General features: G+C 35.9%; 4 protein-coding genes across 4 annotated transcripts; 3 read left to right on the top strand and 1 right to left on the bottom strand.

The window, feature by feature from the left end:
* The first annotated feature begins 8,213 nt into the window (after positions 1–8,213).
* Positions 8,214–10,515, top strand: LOC120325802 (uncharacterized). The gene is made up of 4 exons (XM_039391966.2): positions 8,214–8,405; positions 8,690–8,776; positions 8,849–9,069; positions 9,998–10,515. Exons 1-4 carry the CDS (start codon positions 8,237–8,239, stop codon positions 10,178–10,180), a joined length of 660 nt encoding a protein of 219 aa, XP_039247900.1. The 5' UTR covers positions 8,214–8,236; the 3' UTR covers positions 10,181–10,515.
* Positions 10,516–16,334: 5,819 nt separating this feature from the next.
* On the top strand, positions 16,335–16,793 carry LOC120325833 (uncharacterized). Its single transcript, XM_039391995.2, has one exon. The coding sequence runs from the start codon at positions 16,335–16,337 to the stop codon at positions 16,791–16,793; it is 459 nt and encodes a 152-aa protein (XP_039247929.2).
* A 5,088-nt stretch (positions 16,794–21,881) lies between these two features.
* Positions 21,882–23,071, top strand: LOC120325803 (uncharacterized). Its single transcript, XM_078111431.1, has one exon. The coding sequence runs from the start codon at positions 21,896–21,898 to the stop codon at positions 22,541–22,543; it is 648 nt and encodes a 215-aa protein (XP_077967557.1). The 5' UTR covers positions 21,882–21,895; the 3' UTR covers positions 22,544–23,071.
* Positions 23,072–23,909: 838 nt separating this feature from the next.
* Positions 23,910–26,337, bottom strand: LOC144422059 (uncharacterized). The gene is made up of 5 exons (XM_078111795.1): positions 26,316–26,337; positions 25,916–26,035; positions 25,467–25,548; positions 25,069–25,129; positions 23,910–24,163 (listed from the first exon to the last, which is right to left on the bottom strand). The coding sequence occupies exons 2-5, from the start codon at positions 26,023–26,025 to the stop codon at positions 24,114–24,116; spliced, it is 303 nt and encodes a 100-aa protein (XP_077967921.1). The 5' UTR covers positions 26,026–26,035; positions 26,316–26,337; the 3' UTR covers positions 23,910–24,113.
* Between the last annotated feature and the right edge of the window lie 508 nt (positions 26,338–26,845).

The raw sequence follows: 26,845 nt of genomic DNA, 5'->3' as shown, positions 1-26,845 counted from the left end.
GAGAAAGTTTGTTGTTGGCCCACCCATTACCCGGTTAGAACGCCAAAATTTCTTCATTGGTTTTTGCACAAATATTAGCCATTTCCAAAAAAGTGCGCACATACTAAAAGTTCTGCGCACACATACTACAAGAAATTAGAGGGAACATTGAGTATGGGTATCCAATCTGCCACAGGAGACAAAACAGCACAAAAAAAACGAATCCCTCAGAACCCACAGAGATTTTTAAAATAAATAAACGTTAAAGCCTACTAGCGATATTTATAATATGTATATTATATAAAGTGAAGTTTGCGGTGTCGTAGCAACTCAACATGGCAGTGAAGCAGTTTATATATATATATATATATATGTGAAGAAATTGCCACAAAACGTTACACATTGTTTGCAATCCAAGTTTCAAACTCGAGAATCGATTCCGGTGCATCGGAATCGATTCTAGTCGATTCCGCGAAGAATCGATTCTGTAATCGAATCCGGACTCGATTCCGCCATCCCTATAGGGGAGTAAATAAGTGAGTTGATGCTCTGAGAACCTTATATTGCTGAGACATATTTTACTCCGTGTTTTATCGAGAATGCATTACATCGTGATGTGAAATAAAATAAATGATGCACTCAAAGTCAAACGCAAGCTGCGGCCCAAATTTAATACTCAAAAGGTCCGAATTCGGACCGCGGTCCGCCAGTTGAGTAGTCCTGCTGTAGGATATATTCATGTACATTTCTCTGGTTCAAGTTCTATTGATGTATCTTCTGGGTAGTACTTGAAATAACGCCTATACACAGTTTTCCGAAAAAATTATAAAAGCATTCAGCAGAAAATAAATGGTTTGGGACAGTATGTGTGTTACAATGATCGTTGAAAGACTAAATAAAAGTTAGCGTTGGATAATTGCACATTTAGTCGACAAATTTTCAATAATGTTTTCACACACTTCGTTTCAAACGCTTCGTTTTTTGTCACATTGAATGTTATTTGCACTTGTTGCATTATTGTATTTTATTACCGCGTTGCTTAAATAATCAAGACTTTGTATAGTCTACATACAGTTTATACCATAGCCGTAGAAAATATGATGATTATTTGGGCATGACGACACCAATAAAAAGGCGGATTTCATCCGTATTTACGAATAAGGATGGAAGTCCAACTCGCGCTAATTTCATATATATATGATTTTTTTGGAATCGCATATAGTCCATAATATTGTTAATGTCAAGGTAAAAATGTTCAAAGTCAGCGTATATCTGCAGTTAGATGAATGAATTTAAGCGTTTACATCATCATGGAAGAATGTGTCTTTTCTATTCCTGAACAGTTGCATTATATATATACCAGGCACCGCCAGATTTAGACGTTGAGAGATCTTGGGCCAGCCATGTCCAACCCAAATGCATCCTGGACCAACAGTTTTGTCGTGGGCATCATATGATATAACATGTCGTGCACCATAAATACAGTTTAATTTTGGGGAATATGACGAATTTAAAGCAGTGATAAGATATAGACAACATAGAACTTTATTTTTCCAGCTATTGCAAATATCAAGATGCGAGATAAAAATAATGAAACGAAGGTTATACAAAAATGAAAAGTATATATGGTGTGCAAGAATTTCAGTGAATTGATTTTGTGACTTCATGGACAAAAAATAATATCTTGTACTCGCGTAACATAAGGCAACGCTTTGCCACGTAAGACAATATATTACAAAATAATAACAGGTCCAACAAAAATTAAATTTGAAGAAAATTAACTTAGGTATAATTGGCTCTCGTTCGTATTTGAATGAAAACTTACTGGTTACTGATTTTACTGGTTACCAGACACGCTTGCGGTTCGACCATTTACAGTTTAACATTAACTCTAACATTAATAATTAATAGCATAAGTTTTGTAGCGAATAATCGTCATATTTACCAGTAAACCGAAACTACATGGTAGCGTGCAACGGAGATTGCAAACTACATTCAAGCTTGAAATTTTATGCAATTATTAAGAACGATTTTGCTGCGGATGACGACATAAAAAGTGGTCTTCTCGTCGACAAAGAGGCTACCACGTACGGCCCCGATGTGAAACACCCAATTTAACAGCGGAAGACAATTGCCTTACTGCACTACGAAACGTTTTTCGGTAACTTAAATTCCCCAGCAAAAAATACGCGGCTGAAAACAACAGAATTGCCATTCAGGATCAAGATTATTACTTTTGGATTGATGAGCTCTTTGTACAGTAGGCTACATTGGGGGTAGATGTTCCCAAATACCGGTATGTACTCAATCTAATCCGCTTCAGCAGTACGTTAGTATATCACCAGTGGGGATTCGGTCCTAAATTGGGATGCCTAAATAGGGATGATTCGAATCGCATCTTTTCCGAATCTACGCGATTCGGAAATAATAGCGATTTACCGAAGAAAAACAAACATCGAACGTTTGTTCATCGTTGTTATCGGTGGCGTTAAATCTGCCAAATGCGTCCATGCGCACTCCAATTAACACCAAATTACGAAACGGAAATGAAAATGAATTTTTCGTGTTTGACCTTTACTGATCTGCCTCCATTTATTTATTTCAAGTGCAGCTCTCGGCACTCCTTTACGCATCACTCGAGATGCTGTGTGGCGTAATTTCCCCCAAACCGACAGTTCAGTATTCCACTAAATGGCCCTAGCTTCTATTATACGCGAATTTAAATGACCGTATACCCGAAATTTCGTGACAATTTTGATGAAAATTTTCAACAGCACACCTGCGCTGCGACTAAGTTATGGTACCCGCTGGAAAATATTCAATTTTAATTGATATCTAATTTAAACGTCCAGAGTGAAATATTTCGCGTATATTTGAATAGAACTATTACTGAATAAGTCTATTGGTCGGCCATGTTAATTGACAATAGTGTTTTTTATCCTAAAATATATATTTAATCGATTTTATTCGCTTTTGTTGTGCATCCACTCAATAAAGGGCGGTGAACAAAAATAAGGCAAACATAAAGGGATAGAACATATGCGTTTCTTCTTCCAGCTGTTACATAAATAGAAATTTTTCTCGGCGCGATGCAAGCGGTTTATAACACATGTAACACATGTTTTTGTAGTATGTGTGCGCAGAAATTTTGGTGTGTGCGCACTTTTTTGGAAAGGACTAATATTTGTGCAAACACCAATGAAGAAATTTTTGACGTTCTAACCGGGTGATAAGTGGGCCAACAACAAATTTTCTCAACCTGCCAACCAAGCACTTTGTTACATTACATCGACATACGTCTGTGCGCAGCAAATCTATGCGTGTGCGCAGCCTCTGAAAGCTGTGTGCGCGCGCACACCTTAGAGGGAACACTGGCTACGACGTATGATTGTGAGCGCGCGATGCTGTAGTATGATAAAAACGCGTTTTTTCTACTTTTACATTGTCACGTCAAGTCTTCGGTCTCTGACCGATATTCTCGTTTATAATATGACGAGTTTTGTTCAAAATAACCGTGTTCTTAAAATATACGACGGTCAGAAATGCAATTAGAAGCCCAGATAGAGAAGTTCTGGTAACGTAACACAGCGCGGTGACACTGAACTAATTCGTAGCTGTCAAAAGCTTGAAAATCCATACAAATATAAGAGATAAAAAGATGAAACTTGGCAGGGGAGTAGAGTTGTGTTTCTTTTAACTATCTTTTAAGGTTTCGCGTTTTTACATTTGAAGGAGGGGAAAAAGGGGGTGCGCATTTCCAATACGTCGATAATATCTTTGTCAACCAGTTTGCGACCACCGTGTTTTTGTCTGTTTGATTGCTGTGATGTGGTGCTTTGTTTTTACAGGTATTGGTAAGTCACCGCATATGATTTTTGGGGAATTGTTTTCCGTGTCCATATATTTGAGCATTGCTCTCTTGTTTCCGCAAGTGTGATAACGGACAGGTGGGAGTAGATAATACTTGAGAAATGGAAACTTGTACACTGTGTTACATTAACACGCGCCAGATCTCATACCAGACCAAGCATTATGCCGATGTCGTCTTACTTTAGCTCCAACGACCATGTTCGATCGAAATACAGTGTCGCGACTACTATACATATTTGGACATTCTGAATTACGAATTAGAACGTAGTCCAAGATCATAATAAAGCCTGAGTTTGGTAATAACAGTTTAATATACGTGTCTTTAATGTTTAGGGAAATATTTTTTCGTAGTCGTAGACAGTTGAACGGCTATTTTTATCGAAATTAATTTATTTTAATCGTGGTTTATTTTTATTTATTTTTTTTTTTGTAAGCATTTCCATTTATTGTAATTCAGTTGCAATTAGACTGGTTTTTGTCTATATTTACGGTCTAACTACACTATTCTGCTAGCATAAATATATGCCCAGTATCTCCTAGCTACTCTACCACGATAATGAGCCTATAGTACAGATATGATGAAGTACAGATGTAACAAAGTTCTCCTTTACGTATTTTCCCAAGTCACAAATTATTGTAGAACATTGTTAATATTTTGGAGAAAAAAAGGCTGTAATAAGGCCGGTCTTACTTCAATATCACAATAAGTGAAATGCCACAGTCATACATACTGGTGTATTGTAAGACCCACAGATAAATTGCAACTTTTTCATCAATGCAGGTATTGGTGATATCTATGACCTACATCTTTTGTATCAGTGGGAGAATATATGTGGATCATTCACTGAAAAAACTCTGCCGTCTCTGCTTTCTAGCATGATTGTGTGTCAATATTTTATTGTCAAATTTTCTCTTCTAGATTTTAGCTTTTTTTGGTGACTTTGGGCAAACCTACGTGTGCAATAAAAAAGATAGAAAAAACCCAACAGATCCAGATATTCGAATTCAAAATTTTTAATTCAAGATTCTAATCGAAAAAAAAAAAACTATCAAGAAGTGGCAACACTAGTACTAAATCGTCTGTAGCTCATTGTATTTGGCATTATACAGACGAAACTATAGTGTGAGGTTATGCGGTTCAGTATTCACGCCTTTACCTGCGCATTTTTATCATCTGCATGAGGTTATAATTCGACGCATGAAATCCAAATTGGGCTAAGTCCATTTTTCTAGTTTTGAGAAAAACGCAAAAAACGTTTTTTTTTTGTTTCTTTTTTTTATTTCTCTAATACCTTACATCGAGGATGTCTAGTTTTTATGGTCCACCAAAGTTACAATGAAGGCCATATTTAGATGGTATAAAAAAATTTGTGCTCCGCCCCAATTTTTTTTTTGGGGGGGGTTTTTTGGACTTAACCCTTTTTGGCTCTCAATTTTCTGGACCAAAAACAATTTTATTGGACTTAGGGCCCCTTTATTATGTTATTATAGAGGCTGGTATGGACTTAGCGCTTTGTATTATATTTTTTGAGAGGAGCTATGTCCAAAAACGGACTTAGCGCTTTGTATTATATTTTTTGAGAGGAGCTATGTCCAAAAAACGGACTTAGCCCCAACTTACAATGCAGTTATCCAGAGCTAAGTCCACTATAGTAGACACAGCTCTGTTTAGTTCTCAAATGCCCTAAAAAAAGCAGGGTTATGTCCATAGCTGTCTTGAGATCTAGAGCACCTAGAGATAAGGCAAATAGACCAAAATGTAGAGCTAAGTCCAGGAAAATCAGCAATTGAAAAATGTCATTTTTTGGAAAAGTGGACTTAGCACTGTTTGGTTTTGAGGTGTCGAATTATATTGTAACAACCGTTTAAACACTTGAAGTATATATTCAAACGAACCAGTAATAAGGACTACACTCAAGTTACTAAAAGGGTAATTAGCTGTAGCCTATATGCGTTTGATATTGCATTGGTAAAATTAATCTTTATCTTTACAGGTATTGGTAAGTCACCGCATATGATTTTTGGGGAATTGTTTTCCGTGTCCATATATTTGAGCATTGCTCTCTTGTTTCCGCAAGTGTGATAACGGACAGGTGGGAGTAGATAATACTTGAGAAATGGAAACTTGTACACTGTGTTACATTAACACGCGCCAGATCTCATACCAGACCAAGCATAATATGCCGATGTCGTCTTACTTTAGCTCCAACGACCATGTTCGATCGAAATACAGTGTCGCGACTACTATACATATTTGGACATTCTGAATTACGAATTAGAACGTAGTCCAAGATCATAATAAAGCCTGAGTTTGGTAATAACAGTTTAATATACGTGTCTTTAATGTTTAGGGAAATATTTTTTCGTAGTCGTAGAGAGTTGAACGGCTATTTTTATCGAAATTAATTTGTTTTAATCGTGGTTTATTTTTATTTATTTTTTTTGTACGCATTTCCATTTATTGTAATTCAGTTGCAATTAGACTGGTTTTTGTCTATATTTACGGTCTAACTACACTATTCTGCTAGCATAAATATATGCCCAGTATCTCCTAGCTACTCTACCACGATAATGAGCCTATAGTACAGATATGGTGAAGTACAGATGTAACAAAGTTCTCCTTTACGTATTTTCCCAAGTCACAAATTATTGTAGAACATTGTTAATATTTTGGAGAAAAAAAGGCTGTAATAAGGCCGGTCTTACTTCAATATCACAATAAGTGAAATGCCACAGTCATACATACTGGTGTATTGTAAGACCCACAGATAAATTGCAACTTTTTCATCAATGCAGGTATTGGTGATATCTATGACCTACATCTTTTGTATCAGTGGGAGAATATATGTGGATCATTCACTGAAAAAACTCTGCCGTCTCTGCTTTCTAGCATGATTGTGTGTCAATATTTTATTGTCAAATTTTCTCTTCTAGATTTTAGTTTTTTTTTGGTGACTTTGGGCAAACCTACGTGTGCAATAAAAAAGATAGAAAAAACCCAACAGATCCAGACATTCGAATTCAAAATTTTTAATTCAAGATTCTAATCGAAAAAAAAATATCAAGAAGTTGCAACACTAGTACTAAATCGTCTGTAGCTCATTGTATTTGGCATTATACAGACGAAACTATAGTGTGAGGTTATGCGGTTCAGTATTCATGCCTTTACCTGCGCATTTTTATCATCTGCATGAGGTTATATATTGTAACAACCGTTTAAACACTTGAAGTATATATTCAAACGAACCAGTAATAAGGACTACACTCAAGTTACTAAAAGGGTAATTAGCTGTAGCCTATATGCGTTTGATATTGCATTGGTAAAATTAATCTTTTTTTTTCAGCTTTCTGTCTCTTTTCGCCCCCGGGCATGGCGAAATGAAAACTTTATATACGAATGTGTCAGTGCTGATTCAACTAGGCAGTTCGGTATATGTTTATGAAGCTATCCATGACATGTAGGCATAATCAGTGGTGGAATTCAGGGGGTTCGCAAGAACCCGTTCGGGTCATGTCGTGATAATCATCGTACCCGTTCTTGTTTTTTGGTTTAAGACGTTAGATTAGACGAGCACAGCATGCGAGTAACGAACTCCGGAAAACTAGCGTTATATTTGGCATATGAAAAGTTATATCATGTATTAGATTTATGTAAAACGAGGCATGTTAATGTATCTTGCCTAGTGACGAGAATATATTATCTGAAATGACAAATGAGGAAACCTGTTTTTAGTGAATACTATACAAACGAGAACCTCTTATTAGAATTTCAAATCACACCACTGGGTATAAATTGTTTATATAGATATGCAACGCGCGAATCTCCACGAATAATGCAACAAGTTGCCAATTTATTGGTTTGAAATAATTATACAGAATTAGAACGACAAATGTTGTTTGAAAGCGACATCAGAATGTTATCCCTATTGTAGGTACGGAACCTTTTTGTCTGTGATCCATAAAACAAACTTTAGACCTATAGCTGGGGCACACAAAAAAATAGTTGGGGAAGGCAAGAGAAAAGGATTTGACTATCGCTTGGCCTTGCAGTAATAACTGCACCGGGCAAAATGGCGAAAGAATCAACGCAGCGACAAGAGCAAAAACACGTGTTTTTATCCATGTTAGCGATTTTTCAAACATAAACCTGTCGGGTTAGGATTTTATGCGTGATGGGTAAAATTTTAGTGTTGGCCACACTAAATGGCTTGTGGGCCACCTGTTGCACATCCCTGGAATATACCATAGACGTGTTCTTTACATATAATGATGTGTTTTTTAAACCTTTTATACTAGTACATGCTTCCAATCAATAACATTAATATCTCTGTCATACGGCCAAAAGTTGATCCCAATCACTTTTCGTCATTGCAGTTTTTTTGTAAAAATGTCTGATAAAAACAGCCAACTCATTGTCGTTCTTGGGTTTTTTCTAACCGTGATTGTTTGTCATTGGAGTTTTACTTCGTTGTCAAATGGAACTAGACAAGTCTACGTTACACATTACGACGTGAAACACCATCTGGAACAAAGTGTTATGGATAATATTAAACAAGGTAATCATAATTTGCACATCGCAGTAGTTATATTATTCTATCAAATATGGCGAAGGAAGAAACAAATTGAGATATAATTGGAAATCGTTATACATCTGAGTCGTTACCGCTACGGATTTCGTATCACATTTATTCGATGACGAACATTCTGAAACTTGCCATTGCAAACACAAAATGGCGTACGCCAGCTTCTGAAATATATCGTTAGCTTCACTCGTTTAAATGAGCTGAAGTTAGGAGTGTCAACATAGCATTGAATGAACTAAATGTATTTCCTTTTTCAGAAATTCAAACCATTACTATGAAATTGCTACGGAACTTGACAATGGAAAATTATCGAAAAACATTTTTTTCTGACATGGAAATAGGAGGTAATCTATTTTTAATTCTAGTAAATGACATCCTCTTTTCCACAATGATGTTTTATTTTCCTTATAATACAGATTGTGATTTGCTTGTTGAAAGACGTTGCTACATCACAGTGGTTTACTTGGAAACAGTACCATATTCTCGAGCGGTATCGATTTGTCAAGATAAAAATTCAAGCGTTGCTCAAATACCCGACGAAAATACTTACAACAACATTATGAAAAATATTCGTTCGAAAATACCAGATGACTGGATTTCCACATCAGTTTGGATTAAAGGGCCAGTTATTGAAAAGGTTGGAATTTATATTTTTTTCCATATCTGTATTAAGAAATCTCACCCTAAAATTGCTAGAAGAAATATAATGGAGATTGCATTCAAATAAGTTAGTTCTTATTCAACCGAACCCACATGATACAATTATTCAGGCTTGTCCATGGGAATGGTATTTCCATCGGATGGGATGGGACAGCACACATTTGTATTTCCCATGGGACACGAAAATCGTACGATTTTTGGGAAAATGATGGTAAAACATTTCGTTATGGCTTTCGTGTCCATATATTTGAGCATATCTCTCTTGTTAGTTTTAAAGAGCAATATATATTCGACATTAACAATATACTTCGTGAAGGAGCTGATGGACACTTGTATAATAGTTATGAATATAAAGTTAACGAAGTCCGTAAATTTTGTTGTTTTGCTTGTCTATTCGTACATGTAGTCCGATTTAGTAGACGCTAAAACTAAATTTAGCAATTTTTATTGATTTTTATTCCAATGGGAATCCCATGGGATGGATGTGATAGGACAGACATAATTGCTATGGCATGGGAATGGGACAGAAAAAAATATCCCATGGACAAACCTGCAAATATTACATATCGTCTTTCAATAAGAATGGATTTGCCAAGTAAAATCCTATTATAGTAAAATAATTGTGTGAGAAATAGTACAGAAATTGGTTCAAAAAGTCATCTTGACATCATCGTAGACATCTCGGAACCGCGAAGCGGTCAAGTGCCGGTCCCTTCCGCCGTGCAGTTTAACCCAGTTGATAGGTGTTAGAGCCTAAGCTAAGTCAAAATGAAATCCCATCATTCAGATAGCACTAGCTCCGTCCCTAACTGGCTTTATGGAGACTTTTCGCAAGCGATTACCCCATAACATAAAATAAAACCTCAGGTAATATTCACGATAATTGACATTGTGTTACATTTCAGATCAAACACTTTGCAGGTGATTCTTCAAATTATAATAAATGGCAGGAGGATCAGCCAATCCAGTCTACATCAAGTTGGCCAAACTTTTATCTAGTGGTTGATCGAGATCCAGGCTCTAAAGAACAGGGTATGCGATCCGGATTTGCTTTATCCGCTCTACGAGGAGTCGTATGCGAACGATGAACATTTTGGTAAAGCTTACTCAAAGCATAGAAAAATAAAATAATGCAAAAAACATTCCCTTCATCCGCGCATAATTCTCGATAAAAGAATCAAACTTCGAAGCAGAAACCGAAGAATAGAGCATATTTGGTAATGAAATAAGTTTAATTTTAACTTCCCATTTCGAGTGGATTTTGTTACAGTTATAACCAAATTACTTTACCCCTTCTTTTATTCTGTTGAATCGGCGACACCACTTGTTTGTGCTATCCTCTTAACCGCAATCACATTCGCATATTTCGCTTCACTGTATCTTTAATTTATATTATTGCAAACACCTAGAAAACATCATATGAGATGCATATTGTATTCGATTCTAGTTCCGGGTATATGACAAGGTTATATTGTAGAATGTAGATAATAATGTTATATTTACTGACGATCTTTACATATAAATCATAGAAAAAACGGTAACTGAGTATTGTGTAAAAATATTTGCTTTGTAACATGCGCGCAGCATCACGTTTATTATTATTATTCGTCTTCTTATCATCACTTGCGGTGAGCAATATTTAATCTTGATATGCGAATACATAGACTCAGTGAGAGGCAAGTATACCGTTCAGTAGGGCTGCTTGCCACAACTATGCCCCATTTCTATTCACTATATTTGCTTACTGGGATAATAATTAATAACCAGTGATATTTCGTCACTCAGTCTGGTTTTTAACAACTCAAAGACAGGAAGTGTCTGTCTCCACCAGTTATTTGCAACAAAAGATTTACAAGTTGGATTGGCGAATACCACACATCTATTTTGAGATACGTAACGTATACTATAGTGAATAAAAATATTTATTTCGCTTTTCAGATGGTCTTTTGCAGAACCCAATTAAATACTTTCGAAATAACAATGGTATAGTCAAAAATTCGCAGTCATCCTTTTTGAGAAAAAAGAATTCTGTCCATCATAAACCATTTGTGTAACAATCATGCGTGTTTTAGTTTGAGAACACGTTTCTCGAAATGATTTACTGAACCAGTTCGATTTTTATGTATCAGGCAGCGCCAGATTTAGACGTTGAGAGATCCTAGGCCAGTCATGTACAGCCAAAATGCATTCTGGACCGCCAATTATAATTCAGTTTTGTCGCGGGCAGCATACGATTTGATAATCTTTAGCAGACAAGAAACATTTAAGTTAGCATTGATTTTAAGCCAAGGAAAAAAAAAATTCTGCTCATTCAAACCGCTTTTCAGCAATATAGCTAACAGTAGCTTGGCTTTTCGATCGCAGGCGATTTTTTCCATAATTTCTTAGTGCGTGAGCTCGAAATGTATTTGCAAATTGAGAGTCTTAAGCTCGAAAATATTTTACGAAATATCATTAGGTGAACAAAAAAGGCACTTCCCCCCCAATTTTTTTTGTAAATGCCGCCTGTTTTGTCCTCGAGCGCCCTCTCTTGCTGTCTGTTTCTGTAGCATCATGCTTATAATATATATAATACCTTAGTTGTATGAATTTGATGTAATATTGCGTCACGATAGTACAAGATAAATAAGAATGGTTTTTACCTGAGTCAGGGGTTCCCAAGTTTTTGGTGTTATGGAGCCCCTGGAGATGTCGAATTTTATACACGGAGTCTCACAATAAATTTAAAACAATAAAAAAAAAAAAATTTTTGTATGCATGAAATAAAAAATAAAAATACTAAACCTTTCTTAATAAGGTTGATACAAGCTGAAATAAATCTAAATTTTACAGATAAATTATATTAATGCTGTCAATTTGACAAGAGTCGGTATGTGGCAACGATATACGGAAATATATATTGTAACTTGTACATACAGTTGAATTGCCGTTTTTCTGCCACATTTTGACGCTACCGTTGTCAAATTTTATTAATGTCGGTATTTCTTCATTGGACTGTTACTAAAATATTCAGTAAGTCAGAATTTTAATGATTGAAGGGATTGTTTGCGAAGCCGCTAGGATTCTCTCACGGAGACCTGGGGCTCCGTATGGAGCACTTTGATAACCTATGATCTAAGGCTGAGCTACACCCAAGCAAATCATCACACAGGCCGCTTACCATTCAATTATTAAAAAAATGAAACAATACTGAATTGATATTGTGTAGATAAATTAATACAGTTCCAAATAACAAAGGCATTATTAGAGTGAAAACTATTTAATTTGAAAAGAATTTAATTTTTTTAAATTACAATGGCAGAGTTTTGGAACAAGTAAAAATAGCCTGATGAAAAATAAAACAACATTCATTTTTAATTTTTTCAAACCGTTCAAATCCTGGAATACGCGTATAAAATTTGAAAGCGGATTAAAAATGAATATTAGTTCATAATTAAAATGTCATGAACCCTAGGCTTCATCCCTTGCCTCTTGCTGAATCCTACCCTGTCAGGGGAGTTGGTTTGTGGACTGTGACTATCACAAAATGTTGCAATATTATTGCTAGCGTATTTGTTAATTAGTCAACTGGTTTCATTACAATATTTCAGATTAAAATACTGTTGTAATTTCTGAAGCTTGCTTTGCACTTCGGACTGAGGATGATTGCTGACTATTGTGACTTCTATTTCTTGTGTAAGTGGTACAAAACGGGAACAATCTTTGTTTCCAGTTAGCAAAAGATCCGATGACACAAATTTGCCCAACTAACAAACCGTATCCATAATATACATGGGGGAGTATGGACAATCGTCCAGAAACGATCAGCCTAAATGGTGTTCCCATTATATCATATATCACTGTTATGGTTGCCATAAATAACACACGTTTCATCAAAATGAGCTGACGCGAAGTATCAGTATTTAGTTGAACTGAAGTTTTTCTATGTACTACAAGAGGATAGAGAAACAAACCAACCAGCAGTGACTGAAAAGATATTGACAGAACCAATCCCAAGTATCCCGGTACTTTCGAATTTATTGTGGAATATGATTTTTTGCATCCGACGTCAGTGCTCACATATCTCCTTGTTGACAAATATATAATACTTGGCAACACTCCGCTCAGGCCCATCAAGAATATAGATATAGAACTCGCAATCTTGACTACTGCGTTACTGAGGGAACTCAGTGCCGGCATACTATAAAATATCCGCTGTCGTATCCATAGAATAGAGTATATAGGACAAACACATAGCGTAGACAACACAGACTTCAGTGCTCTCGTGGTGTTACACACGCTATCATTCGTAAATGCGAAAACATTTTCTGTAATTTCCACACTTATTTTGATTATCGAAAGGATGAAAGCTGACATGAAAAGACTCCAAATCATTTTTGAAGAGTTCAGTTTGCACCCACATCCACCCTTTGTGTGGATCTTTTCAAATTTTACTCCATATAAATAAGTTGCCATGATAAGATACAGAAACAAAAGCTCCAGCATGCTGAACAGACAGAATACTGCAATCCACTCGGTACAGAATCCATAAAGCGTTTCTTCGGCAGTACTTCCATTTGTCAAGGGCTGAGAGTGATTTTTCGTTGATTTTACAAAGTACTGACTAGTTGAACATATCAAATTCATTACTCAAATAAACATAAAGATATTATAACGCCAGCAACTGAAATATTATAAGAATATGCGTTATGAAATTAATAATCGCTATTACAAATGTACGTTCGGACTCCGAAGTGATGTGTCATCGTGATGAATAAACCAAGATGTATAAACAAATGATCTTATTCATGGTGGTGTGTATTTCCCGTTGCACTGGAAGTTTCAATGTATATTGAGTCAACCTGGATATTTTGTGTGTAATGAAGAGTATGAAACACACGGTGAAGTATCGATCCTTATTTGTTTTTCTTATTGGATGAAACTAAGAGCGAATGGTGGTTGAGATTTTTGATCGATTAATCATGGCTTGTGCCTTCCTCGATGAAATTAAAACAAGTCGTAGGCCTACATTCCAATCCAGGTATATTGACATCTGTGAATCGGGATCATGCATTTTAAATAAAAATCGAAATTTGTCGCAAGAAGGGTATTACTTTTATTTATTTCAAAAAATTTTTGTGGGCTCTATGCTGAAATTCGTTTTTTTGTGAGCGATGACATCATCACAATTAAAATTTGCGCACTTTGCGCTGATTCCGCGTTCGATGCGTTATTGCCGTGTGAAGAAAATTTCAATTCAATTTGTGACTTACTCCAGAGTATAAGATCCAGTTAAAAATCACAACTAAATAATTACAAGTTAATGAGCACAGTGAAAACATCTTCCTTGCAAAAAAGACTAACTGAAGCCATCGTTTAAAATCATGACATTCATGCTTGAATGAGATACTGATCGTCAAAACCATTCAGATTATAAGTTTTTTTCGCGCCTCATTTTTATCAGTTTGATCGACACTGATTTTAATTTCAAAATAAAGTTTTGGTTTGCAACATTCGAGTGCATATATTTGGGTATTGCTCTCATGTTTTTGTACATGAAGTGGCCATATTGATTGTTTTGCTAAATTGTTGTTGTTACTGCTATAGCCTTGTAGTTGGGTAAATTTTTGTGCACAGAATTTAACATTTTTATCCCCAACCAGTGGACCAATCAATTTCAAATTTTCAAGACTAAAATGGAAGAAGTTGCCAAAAAGACCGCTTTGGAAGAGACAAGTCATTCCGCGATGCGCGGTCGTGTAAAAAAAATTCAATTCAATTTGTGTCTTACTCCAGAGTTTAGGATCCATGTAAAAAGCACAACTAAATAATTACAAATTAATGATCACTGTGAAAACATCTTCCTTACTGAATAAAGCCAACCGAAAGACTAACCGAAGCCATCGTCAGACATTCATACTCAAATGATACCGATCGTCAAAACCCTTTGTATTATAAGTTTTTTTTCGCACCATTCGAGTCCATATGCTTGGTTCTTGAACACGAAATGGTTATATTGATCGTTTTGCTAAGTTGTTGTTTTTATTGCTGCTAGCCTTGTGTTGGGTGAAAGTTTTGTTGTGGACAGAATCACTTTTATGCCAAACCAGTGACCCAATCTCAAATTTTTAGGTCTAAAATGAAAAAGCACATCACCAGAGTGAACTCATTCGTGAGTGAACTGATAGATTTTAGGACTATAAAAATAATGTTTTTTCAAAATTGAAATGACTCCAGTTGTTGCAAATAAGTTACAACATTGGTGTTTGTGAAGAATGTAAACAGTTATGCCTGAATAACTTCTTTTCATTTTTCAGACAAATCAAACCCTTCAATCAACCACGGCTCAAGTTTCTACACATTTGCAACAAGCACTCTAAAGACAAATATGAATTTCTTGTGAAACGATCTCAGAATACTGATATTAGTTAGCTATAGTGTTTTTCTTGCATTTGTCACGACCTACTGGGAGATTTGCCTATTTCAGGAATTGGTCCCACGCGAAAATTAACCAACGTGAATAAATTTCATAGCATATACGCAAAAAGATATATTTTGGCGTAAAATCCAACAAAAATTACTCACACAATTCGACGTTAAAATTTTTTAGGTTTAGAAACATCGAAAATTCAAATTTATGCTCTCAGTCTTTCTCGAAGCTATTGTTACAAGCCTGTAGGCGCTCAGGATCTGCGCCAATAGTTGAGGCCCGCACTCAAACAACCGGTTACCACCCTCAGAAACTTGCGGATCTGCAACGGCAGCGGGAAGCGTGATCAAGTAAAACGGTTTGTCGAAACTACAGGTTCATTTAAGCGCTGCGCGTTTCCTAGACATTCTTGCATGAGTGATAAACTGTAGCTTAAAATTAATGTAATGTTCACTAAGAGGTTAGGAAGTATCGGCACAAAAGACGACTTGTTCGAAAGAGGATTTCTCTGCGGAAGGTAGCGTTTTTTGGAATTTCATTTTTCGAATTGCTTGACGAGAAAACAGCGATAAATTGTGAAAAATTGGAACTTTCATAATGACTGGCGCGTTTTTCCATTGTTGCCATAGACGCAAAACTTCAATCAGGGTTTTACATAGAAGGCACATGTAGTGTTAGTAATTCTTTACAGTGTAATTATTAGTTGCGTGTTATTCTATTGTTTACAGTGTTAAGTTGTGGCAGTGGTGTTCTTTTGTTTAATAAAGCCTAGAATTGGTATCCTGTTATCTTTTATAACAATTTATTAAACATAACTTAACGAACCAACCACGATGGATAAAGTTTTGAAGCCTGAGAATCTAGACACAGATCCTAATACACGTGTCGCGGAATGCGAATGGCTGCATTGGCAAAAGACATTCGAAAATTTCTTGGAAGCTTTGCCCACTGAAGGACTGGATAAATTGATAGTATTAAACTATGTGTCTCCGAGAACTTATAGATATATTAGGAATATCACAACTTATGATGAAGCCTTAGATACGTTGAAAGGGATTTTTGTACAGCCAAAGAATGAAATATATGCACGTCATAGGTTGGCCACGCGATCCCAACAAATTTCTGAGTCAGTTGCTGAATATTTGGGAGCATTGACAGAATTGAGCAAAGATTGTAACTTTCAGAACGTATCTGCTAAAGAATACCAGAATGTATCTGCTAAAGAATACCAGAATGAATATATTCGGGACTCTTTTATACGTGGCTTGAATTCCAGTTGGATACGCCAATGAGCATATATACAATGAGTGGGAACTTCCAAATATTTGCTCATTAATCCATTGTGCCCTGCATTTTTTACGTCGTCCAGCTAAATGGTTCGTTGCATATGGAGAAAGCATATCGCTCGCTGCAACAATCCTTTGCTTCGGCCGCGAAATTAGCCGTATTGAGGCTTCTAATTTTTCAATTCGTGTTCGGTTTTGGGTTTCGAAGTATGGTACGTTGAAAGCATACCAACTATGAGCATATGCTTATTGGGAATGCATATATATTAGGCAGAAAACGTAGCTATAGCACAGAATATGAAGTCAAGTGCGGTTATTTCTAATTATAGCATGAGATTTAGGTACATATTCATCCAGGGCAAAGCAATGGCGATAAGAAGGCCTAAATGTATGACGAACCACGGCTTCTCACAATCATAGTTTATAAGGTGCTACATACGAATCCCCAGGGCTCCCCTATTTTAAATTACTCTGTCAGTCTGGGATATCTTGACATTAAAAACGAAGACAAAAATTCGAGAAACAGCAGGGTCCTCTCCACCTGGGTAAATATGTTAACCCCATCCTATATCAATGAATACAATGCCCCCACGCCCCCCTTTACATGGGTCGCATTCCGTTTGAGAAACTTTTTCATGCGAAACTTCTTCCACTAAAAAGCAGCACCATCTTTTTACGGTCGCGCATTATGGTTTCGTCCCAACAATATTATTCTGTGTATTATCACTGCAGCGCAATTAACACCGTCAGACTTTTTTTTATCTTTACGACATGTTACCTTTTTTATTTGGCTTTAATAATGATAAATAAGAATGCGTGATTGTTATTCAGTAACGCGCATGTAACCGTGGTTTAGGACGTTCAAAATGAAAGAAGGGTTATAAGCTAATTTAAGCTAATTTATACATTCTCTTTTATTTTAATACAAATACAGGGCGCAAAGCAAAATAGAATTTAGTAACATAAATTTACAACGAGATATGTAAAATTTACCAACGGCTATCGCCAACAGGCAGAAACTATGAATGTGAGAATTTTTTGTTTTGTTCCATTTTTGCGCCATCAAATTTTTCAATTTCTGATTTTGCGTAAATCGCGACAACATCGTTTTTGTAAATTTTAAAAACGTTGAATCAGATAAGCAAGGCATGTGAATAAGGTATTCTATGCAAGTTTTCCCGAGATATTGTGGAGAAATAATATTTTGACCACGTAGAAATGCCATTATTGCTGATTTGTTCACGTGTTAAGTATCAGTGTTTGAAACCAAAGCTGAGTTACCTAAATCTCAACAATTTGCGGAGTTTTTTATTTATTATTTAATACGAAAGTAACACGGGAACGATATCAAATTAAAACATAAAAATGTCAACTATCAGCTTCACAAATATCGCATCCCGGGGTCAGTAAGGATAATATTGTTCGCTCAAAATTGGGACCGTAACTGTGATACAAATCCTACACAGAAGATAAAAATCAGAATAAAATTAATTTTTGTTGTGAATGCACTCCTTGATAGTTATCTTTAACATCTTCGCCGATATTTGTTAAAATATTCGAATAATTGGACACGAAGTGGACATAACGATCGTTTCAAAATTTTGTTGTTATTGTTATTTGTCTCCGTCTTCATTTTTAAAAAATTGCTTTTTTCTTCGAATACTGGACCAATTGCTTTGAAATTTTCAGTGGTTAATGATAAAATTTTTCTCCAGAAGGCTATTACTTTTTTTTTCGCTATGACGTCATCAAAATTATTGCCATTGGGTGGCGCTACGTGTCCATATATTTGAGCATAGCTCTCTTGTTTTATATAAAAAAATACGATTTTGCCCACCACTAATCACGACGCATGTAAATAATCATTGAATGACAATAAAAAATCAACTTTATTAGCATTAAATTCCAAGTAAAAGTTCCACATTTCATGCATTCGATCGGCGCTACACGCGAGCGTGTTTTTGTATATATTCACTAAAACCGTCAGAGGCGAGCTGCACGTAACTGTGGAATTTCGCTGTGAACGACGCTGTGTTTTTAATTTATTACCCGCCTTACGCCGTCATGAATTGAACTTTTGGTGCACTGTTTTAAAACCACCGTAATGCCCCCTATGATATCCCCAAAATCATAATTGATAACAAAATGTACTCTAAATAATATAATAATTTTTTTTTTTTTGTAAATTCACAAGACATGAAAACGGCAAATTTTAAATTTCAATGGCAAGATATCCCAGAGTAATTTAAAGTTAAAATCAGCAAATATTTGGAAGTTTCCACTCATTGTATACATTCTCATTGGATACGCCAACGACTGCTCGAGAATAAGAAATTGACACTGAACGAAATGGTTGATCAAGCCAAATCATTGGAAACTGCCGTTCGAAATTCACAATCTCATGCTAAAAACGAAAACACTTCCGTCGGAGCAGCACCTTCAACAATACAATCTAACAATTTCGATGTTGGATCGTTGCCAGATAATGCAGCGATGACTATTAGAAGTAAATGCTTTTTCTGTGGTAATAGTAGACACCCACGATCGAAATTCCCAGCTCGGGGAGTAGTCTGTTTCAAGTGTCAAAGGAAAGGAAATTTTGCAAAGGTCTGTCGCGGAAGAACTATTTCGAATAATGACTCCAGCAGTCGCCTTGACATTTCAGTGATGATACCACATTCAACATTAGCTACTATTCATGACAAACCTTATACTCATGTTGGATACGTTCCTACTACATTACGACAAGCCACAGCCTTGGTAGAAGTCGGTCAACGAAAAGTACGAGCTTTGTTCGACAGTGGTAGTTCGGAAAATTATATTCACCCTTCTTAGGCTCAACGTTCGTCCGACAAAGAATGTCATTTCCATGGCATCGTCTAAATGTTCAGTAGAAGTTCTTGGGTGTACTGAAATGGATTTATACTATAATAATCATAAATATTGCGGAGTTAAGTTTGGTGTAATCGACTGCTTATGCGCTGATATGATCCTCGGACTTAATTTCCAAACCCTGCATAAAAGTGTAAGCTTTTACTATGGTGGTAAAAAACCTGAATTATCAATTTGTGGTTTCTCATCATTGAAAATAACCCCACCTGAACCATTCGAGCATTTAACTTCGGACTGTCATCCAATTGCCACTAAATCGAGAAGATATTCACACGAAGATAGAATATTCATTCGAGACGAAGTAGCAAGACTTCAGCGAGAAGGAATTATCGAAACATGCCTTTCGCCATGGAGAGCTCAAGTCGTTGTGGTTAAAGCAGAAAATCGAAAGAAACGTTTGGCAATTGATTACTCGCAACCTATTAACAAGTTCACTTTATTGGACGCTTTTCCATTGCCAAACTTTTCAGAGTTAGTGAATGAAATCGCACAATATCAAGTTTTCAGTACTGTTGATCTCACTAGCGCTTATCATCAAGTTCCACTGAAACACCAAGATAGAGAGTTTACCGCGTTTGAAGCCGAGGGAAATTTATACCAATTCACAAGGCTGCCTTTCGTAATCAGTAATCACAAATGGGGTCTCTTGTTTTCAGTGGATAATGAAGCAGCTCGTGAAAGAAGAACAACTGCGAGGAGTTTTTCCATATTTAGAAAACATAACTATTTGTGGGATGACTAAAGAGGATCACGACAAAAACCCGGCTGCTTTCCTGGAATCTGCAAAACAACGAGGATTGATTTTTACTGAATCAAAAAGTATATGGACTACTCGAACATTGCCGATTTTAGGATATCAAATTGCTGAAGGTGAAATTCGTCCAGATCCCGAAAGATTAAAACCTTTACGCCAACTTCCAATACCATCAAATTCTAAAGAATTGAACAGATGCATGAGATTCTTTTCATACTATTCTAGATGGATTCCAAACTTTTCAAATAGAATCAGATCATTAATAAAATCGATCCTTTTTCCTCTTACTGACACTGCTATTGGAGCTTTTTATGAACTAAAACAGTTAATAGAAAATGCTGTTCTCATTACCGTTGATGAAAATATTCCATTTAAATTGGAAACTGATGCTTCAGATATTGCTATAGCAGCGACACTAAATCAATCTGGTCGTCCTGTGGCATTTTTTTCACGTACATTACACGGCTCTGAACTTAAACACCCTTCGGTCGAAAAAGAAGCTATGGCCATAGTATAAAATATTTCAAGAAAGATGAATGCTGTTACATGCTTTACTATGCTTTAATTGGAGTCTCATGTATACAAGCAAATGAAACGCCCATTTTTTATTACATTGGTGTCCGGATGCTTGCAAGATCAAACTCAAGATGTTGTCTGCGAGTTCTTTAAACAGCATGAAGTAGGCTGCATCAACTGCTGAGATTGGTGGTGTTCAGACTATACATTTTAGTAATTTGGCCGACGTTAATGTAAATGGTTTATCTGGCTTGAAACGCATTCCTATAGGTGCACGAGCAGGGTTGCCAGACCCCAGCGAACAAAAAAGCCAAATCAAGACATAAAAAAGCCAGAAAAAGCCAACAATTTTACTAAGTTCAAAAGTCCCATGATTTGTCATCGAGGATTTCATGTGCTCTTCCTTCTAATAATATCCTCACTAAATTACATGATGCATTATGCCATCCAGGTATATCTAGATTCGCTCATTTTGTTACGGTCCGTAATTTATCTTATTCGACTGAAGACGTTAAGCGGACTGTCTTGAATTGCCGTGTATGAAGAGAGATAAAACCTAAATACTATCGGCCTGAAGAAAGGAACTCTTGTAAAAGCGACTCAGCCCTTTGAACGTTTAAGTATTGACTTCAAGGGACCTCTTCCGTCGAACAATCGCAACAAATATTTTCTCTGCGTAATTGACAAGTTTTCACGATTTCCCTTCGCTATTCCAACACCTGATGTTTCGGCCGCCAGTGTAATAAAAAGTCTAACTCCATTGCTCGCTGTATTTGGAATGCCTGCTTACATACATACTGATCGTGGTTCGGCTTTCATGAGTTGTGAGTTTAAAAGATTTTTGCAAAAAAAGGGTGTGTCTCACAGTAGAAAAACTCCTTACAATCCTTCGGCGAATGGTTAAGTAGAAAGGTGCAATGGGACAAAAGGAATAAAACTTGCTTTAATGTCAAAAAGTTTGCCAATTGAATGTTGGCAAGATGTTCTATTAGATGTTTTGCATTCCATCAGATCACTATTGTGCACTGCAACAAATGCAACACCGCATGAACGGTTGTTCAATTTTGCAAGAAGATCTACCACAGGATATGCCGTTCCAACGTGGCTGACAAATTCTAAAATTGTTCTTCTCAAGAGACAGATTAGAAGAAACAAATCTGATCCATACGTCGATGAAGTGGAACTTCTGGATGCGAACAGACATTACGCTCATATTCGGTATTCATATTGTAAAACCTCAACAGTATCAACGAAACATCTTGCACCGTGTGGTGATGGTACACCGCTTAGAAGTGAGAATAATGGAAGTTCCCCCGATAATCAACCTTCTCAATTACCTGCAAAGCAGGCTGATACAGAAGATTCGGACTATGCACCAAAAATATCGCATCCTGTGATCAACCAATCAGAAATTCAAGAAGGGGAAGAAAGTCAAATATTCCCGGTGATGATGAAAAACGCGAAACATCCCCCAATGAAGAAGATAGACACCCCGGCTCCTAGGCGTTCTACTGGAGAAAAGCGTCCAATTGATCGTTATCTTTTAGGCAGGGGAAATTTTAGTGTTAGCATTTCTTCACAGTGTAATTATTAGATAAACTATGTACTCTTGATTGCCCTAGCTCCGTCGTACTGCATACTTTACTGTTTGCGTGTTATTCTATTGTTTACAGTGTTAAGTTGTGGTAGTGGTGTTCTTTTGTTTAATAAAGCCTAGAATTGGTATCCTGTTATCTTTCATAACTTACTAGGGTGACAGGATAACTCATGTATGAACTTTCATCTATCTAGATCGGTCCATCCGTTTGACGCTAGAAACTATGACGCTTAGACAGACAGCCAGAACGATGGATAATAAGGTCTCCTATAGCGGAGATCCACAAATTGTGAGAACAGATGAAATGACTGAGTTTCGTTGGCCAATTTAGTTTTATTAACATAGGCGTTGATGAGAGACAATATTGTGATGCAGTTTTGTTGTGAGAAAACAGAAAAAATGAATATCGCAAACAGATCATGACGAAACAGTAGTAGTTATTTAAAGAGAGAATAATCCCATCTCATCATCGGATTCTTTTCAGAAACTTTTTTATTGATTTGTTTTTTTATGAGGCCATCGCTGCCGCCTCCCCCATCGCCAGGTGCTACAACGGCACCACCACCAGATGACACACTTTTTAAGTCTGCTTGAGTGCGAGTAGAGAAATTCGCAGAAAAAAAAACGAACAAACGATTTAGGGATAACACCAATTTAACTACATAAATGTTTGCAAATATATATATAATATACATGTGATGTTGAATTATCGCGATATATAAATTGTGACGCAAACGGAAAATGCAATTGTAGGATTTCAATATAGTATGTTTGGGGTTTGTGCATTCCAGATGGACATTTACCAAAGACATTTTCTACGTTATTTTGACATTTTTCAATTGAAACCTATTGTGTGTCAGGCTCAGGATAATTTATCAAGCATGTTTTCCTATCCTAACAAAAATGTTAACATTTGTTTACGAATTTCACCAAAACACTTCCTGATGCATAATACTGGATGAGGCGAGTGTAATAAGGTACAGGTGACGCTGAAATACGCAAGTTTCGGTCAATATAATAAACTAATATGCTCTCGGAGGACTTCCATATCGCAACTAAACATTCAACAGCTATTGATTCAGTAATTAAACAGAAGATAACCCTTTATCAGTTTGAAACATCATAGTGACAGTAACAGTGTTTTTAAAATAGTCGTTCTGATCGTTTCTAGATTTCATTGAAGGCTGACATTCCAGCCGAATTATATCTTCAGATCATGGCCGACTGCTTGCAATGTTAAGCTAAAACTTTCATTCTGACTTAATAAAATGCAATACTGTGTTCGAGCTTTTATTAATCCGAAAAAAAATAATCGGATCCAAAGCATGTATGACATGATAGTAGAAAGAAAAACACCAAGGAACATATTCATAAATTTTGTTAAATTAACTAACGAAATTAAGTTTAGTTAGTTCAAATATTCACTCTGTATTACACTGATCAATGAAAAACATCTTTCTCGTAAATAATCCAACAAAGATTGAATCAAGATTTTGAATCAAAAAAGTTGCATGTTTGTTTGTTTTTCTTATACTACTATCACTGTAAACATTCAACATCATGAAGATTATTCGAAATCTTCCACGGACTGAGCATCTCTGAAGTGGTTGAATTCATCTGAAATGAACGAGAAATTTTATAGTAAATTATCACTTTATTCAGTGTTAATTTGCTACACCTGTAGCGTGTGTACCAAGTTAGGGTTAGGCCATAATTTCATTTCGATTTTCTTTATTTTAGTTCTAGTACGAGTTCGGGTACGAGTACGAGTCTGTGTTAATCAAGTGAATATATCACCTGCCCATAGGCTTCCGCCCTTTTACACAACTTGATGTAAAGTAGGCAAACAAAATTAGTTAGCTCCATATTGGTGCACATACTTCTGGAGGGCCGTTAATTTTTGATATACAGATTAGTGTAGCTTCAGTCAGGGCGCGCTTAAGCGACTACAGAAGCGGCCAGGTTGACTCCGCTCTTCTATTGGGCCCGCGCTAATAGTATGTTGAAATCCTTCAATTTACGCATTATAAATTATAATAAATCATAGGTAAGCGTGTTTATTCCTCACGCAGGTCCCGTAAATTAAACTTACTTTAATCGTAATTTTGTGCCTAGTTAAATGACTATAAAACGCGAAGGCGAATGAATTTTGTTTTCCCAAGTCTAAATTTCTTGTGTTCGCTTTGTTTCTTTCTACACGCACAATGGTTGAGGCCGTCCATGGCTTGACTGACGTTACATAGTACATAATTTAGAGAGAATCCTATTTTACAGAGACGTTTGCAACACGATATCTAATTTGAGAAGAACAGCAATTGTAGACAGATTGGACTTCCACGATGTGTTTCATTGGTTTATAGTTGATATAAATCCACAAGTGATAAATGACCGGAAAGTTTATAACTGATTGATTGCTTCACATTATTTTTCTCATAAATGATACCGATTCGAAGTTTTAGAAAAACGAATTCAATCTAGACTACTGTGTATAACTAAGTATACTGGCAAATTATAGTTCTTACCCTCATCCATATCTCTGATCATTTTGACGGCCTCAATCATTTGATTCATTTCAGCTTCGTCCTTTGGAAAAAATAGTACTATTTACCAAGATATTTAATGCCATCATAATCATAAAGCAACAAGTTTGACTAAATATGACGTGCAGTAAAATATAACAACAACGTGGGAAAAAAATGAAACTCCACTCTTGGAAGCTGAAAATTCGTTTCCCAGGAATATCACAGTCGACAACCATCTCGGTTTCCCATTTGTTTCACACTTGTCGGCATATATATGCTAATGTGAAACACGTAACTCGTTATATATGAATGTAATGCTATATAGTGAATTACAGTTCATTTCCCATTCCAATATTGCTAAATAAAATATGTTGTTGAACTAAAATTAGCATTCTCACCAATTCTCTTAAAGCTCGCATATCTGCAAGAACGGCCGCTTTAGCACGGTGCTTAAAAAGCAGTTTGGCGTTTTTCCCCCTCCTAAAATAAACAAATAAAAGAAAAGTCTAGAACTTTGTAAGTTTACTTTACCCAACTGGACTAAAATGTTAAACAGCATATCAGTCTCTGTTGCAATCACATTATCTTAATACAATTTATTATTAATAAAGTGAAATGTACTAAATCAAATTGCCAGAATATTTTCTACAGATTATTTTGACTGAATTGTGATTGATGCAGTTGCTGAGATTTTTAAATATAGTGTAAATGAAACATCGAATGATAGATATTTATATATAAAAGGTAACGCATTGCCATTAAACAGTCTTAACATGAAGTATTCAGCTAAATATAAACTAATCACTAATTAAATGAATATCATTAACGCAAATAAATCGCAACTTACAGGATCTTTATGGGCCTTATCACACCTTTCCAAGCTTTACTGATCTTGAACTGACCGTCGCTGTTGATGACAAACGTTGCCACCAATAATAAAATGATTGCGGACTTCATTATTCTCTTTCTACGGATAGGATAAAGAATCATAAATATATTTTAAACAAAAAATTTTTACATTCAAAATTGTTTAATGGGATTTGAGCTTTTTTTTTAAACACATAATTTTGGAAAAACAGAGTGCAGGTTAATTTCACCTCTAGCATTAGTAAATAGCAATATATAAATTAGACTACTGTATACATATATAAATGAAAAAAATATTGTAGGATCGCTATATATACATGTATACATGAATAATGCCACTCAATCCATTCACAATTTTAGAAACAAATTAAAAATCTCACCCGATCTATCCAATTTTTTCCAAGTCAATAGTGCCCAAGTAGTCTTCTCATCTCTTTTATAAGGATTCTAGACAATTTGGGCGTAATCATAAACATATGGAATCCTCATTTTGTCAATAACTATACGATATTTGGACAGGAAGCATATGTATTTATTATATCGTGTATACTGATGTACAATCATTTAGAAAGAAACAATCAATAGAAAACCCGAAATACTCACCACTTAAACCTCTAATTTACCTATTCGTTATCGCTAACTTGCGGTAGGATTCCTGCAAAATCTTTAACAACTTTGTTCCGATAAAAAAACATATGTGATCATTTATCCTGTGTCATAAATTAATATGCATTTTTTTGGTGCTCAATTACGGAGAAAAACTATGTATCGCAACATTTCCGTATAGCTAAATTTTTCTTTCGATGACTGACTAAAATCCCATTTATATAAACAATCAACTTTCGGTAGAATTCTTGTAAAGCTTTCAACAACTTTGTTCGGATGAGGCAACATATGTGATCACTTAGCC

This window comes from Styela clava, chromosome 4 (genome assembly GCF_964204865.1).
Source record: "Styela clava chromosome 4, kaStyClav1.hap1.2, whole genome shotgun sequence".
NCBI classification, from domain to species: Eukaryota; Metazoa; Chordata; class Ascidiacea; order Stolidobranchia; family Styelidae; genus Styela; species Styela clava.
The sequence above is the reverse complement of the archived record's forward strand: the minus strand, read 5'-3'. Positions and strand labels throughout refer to the sequence as shown.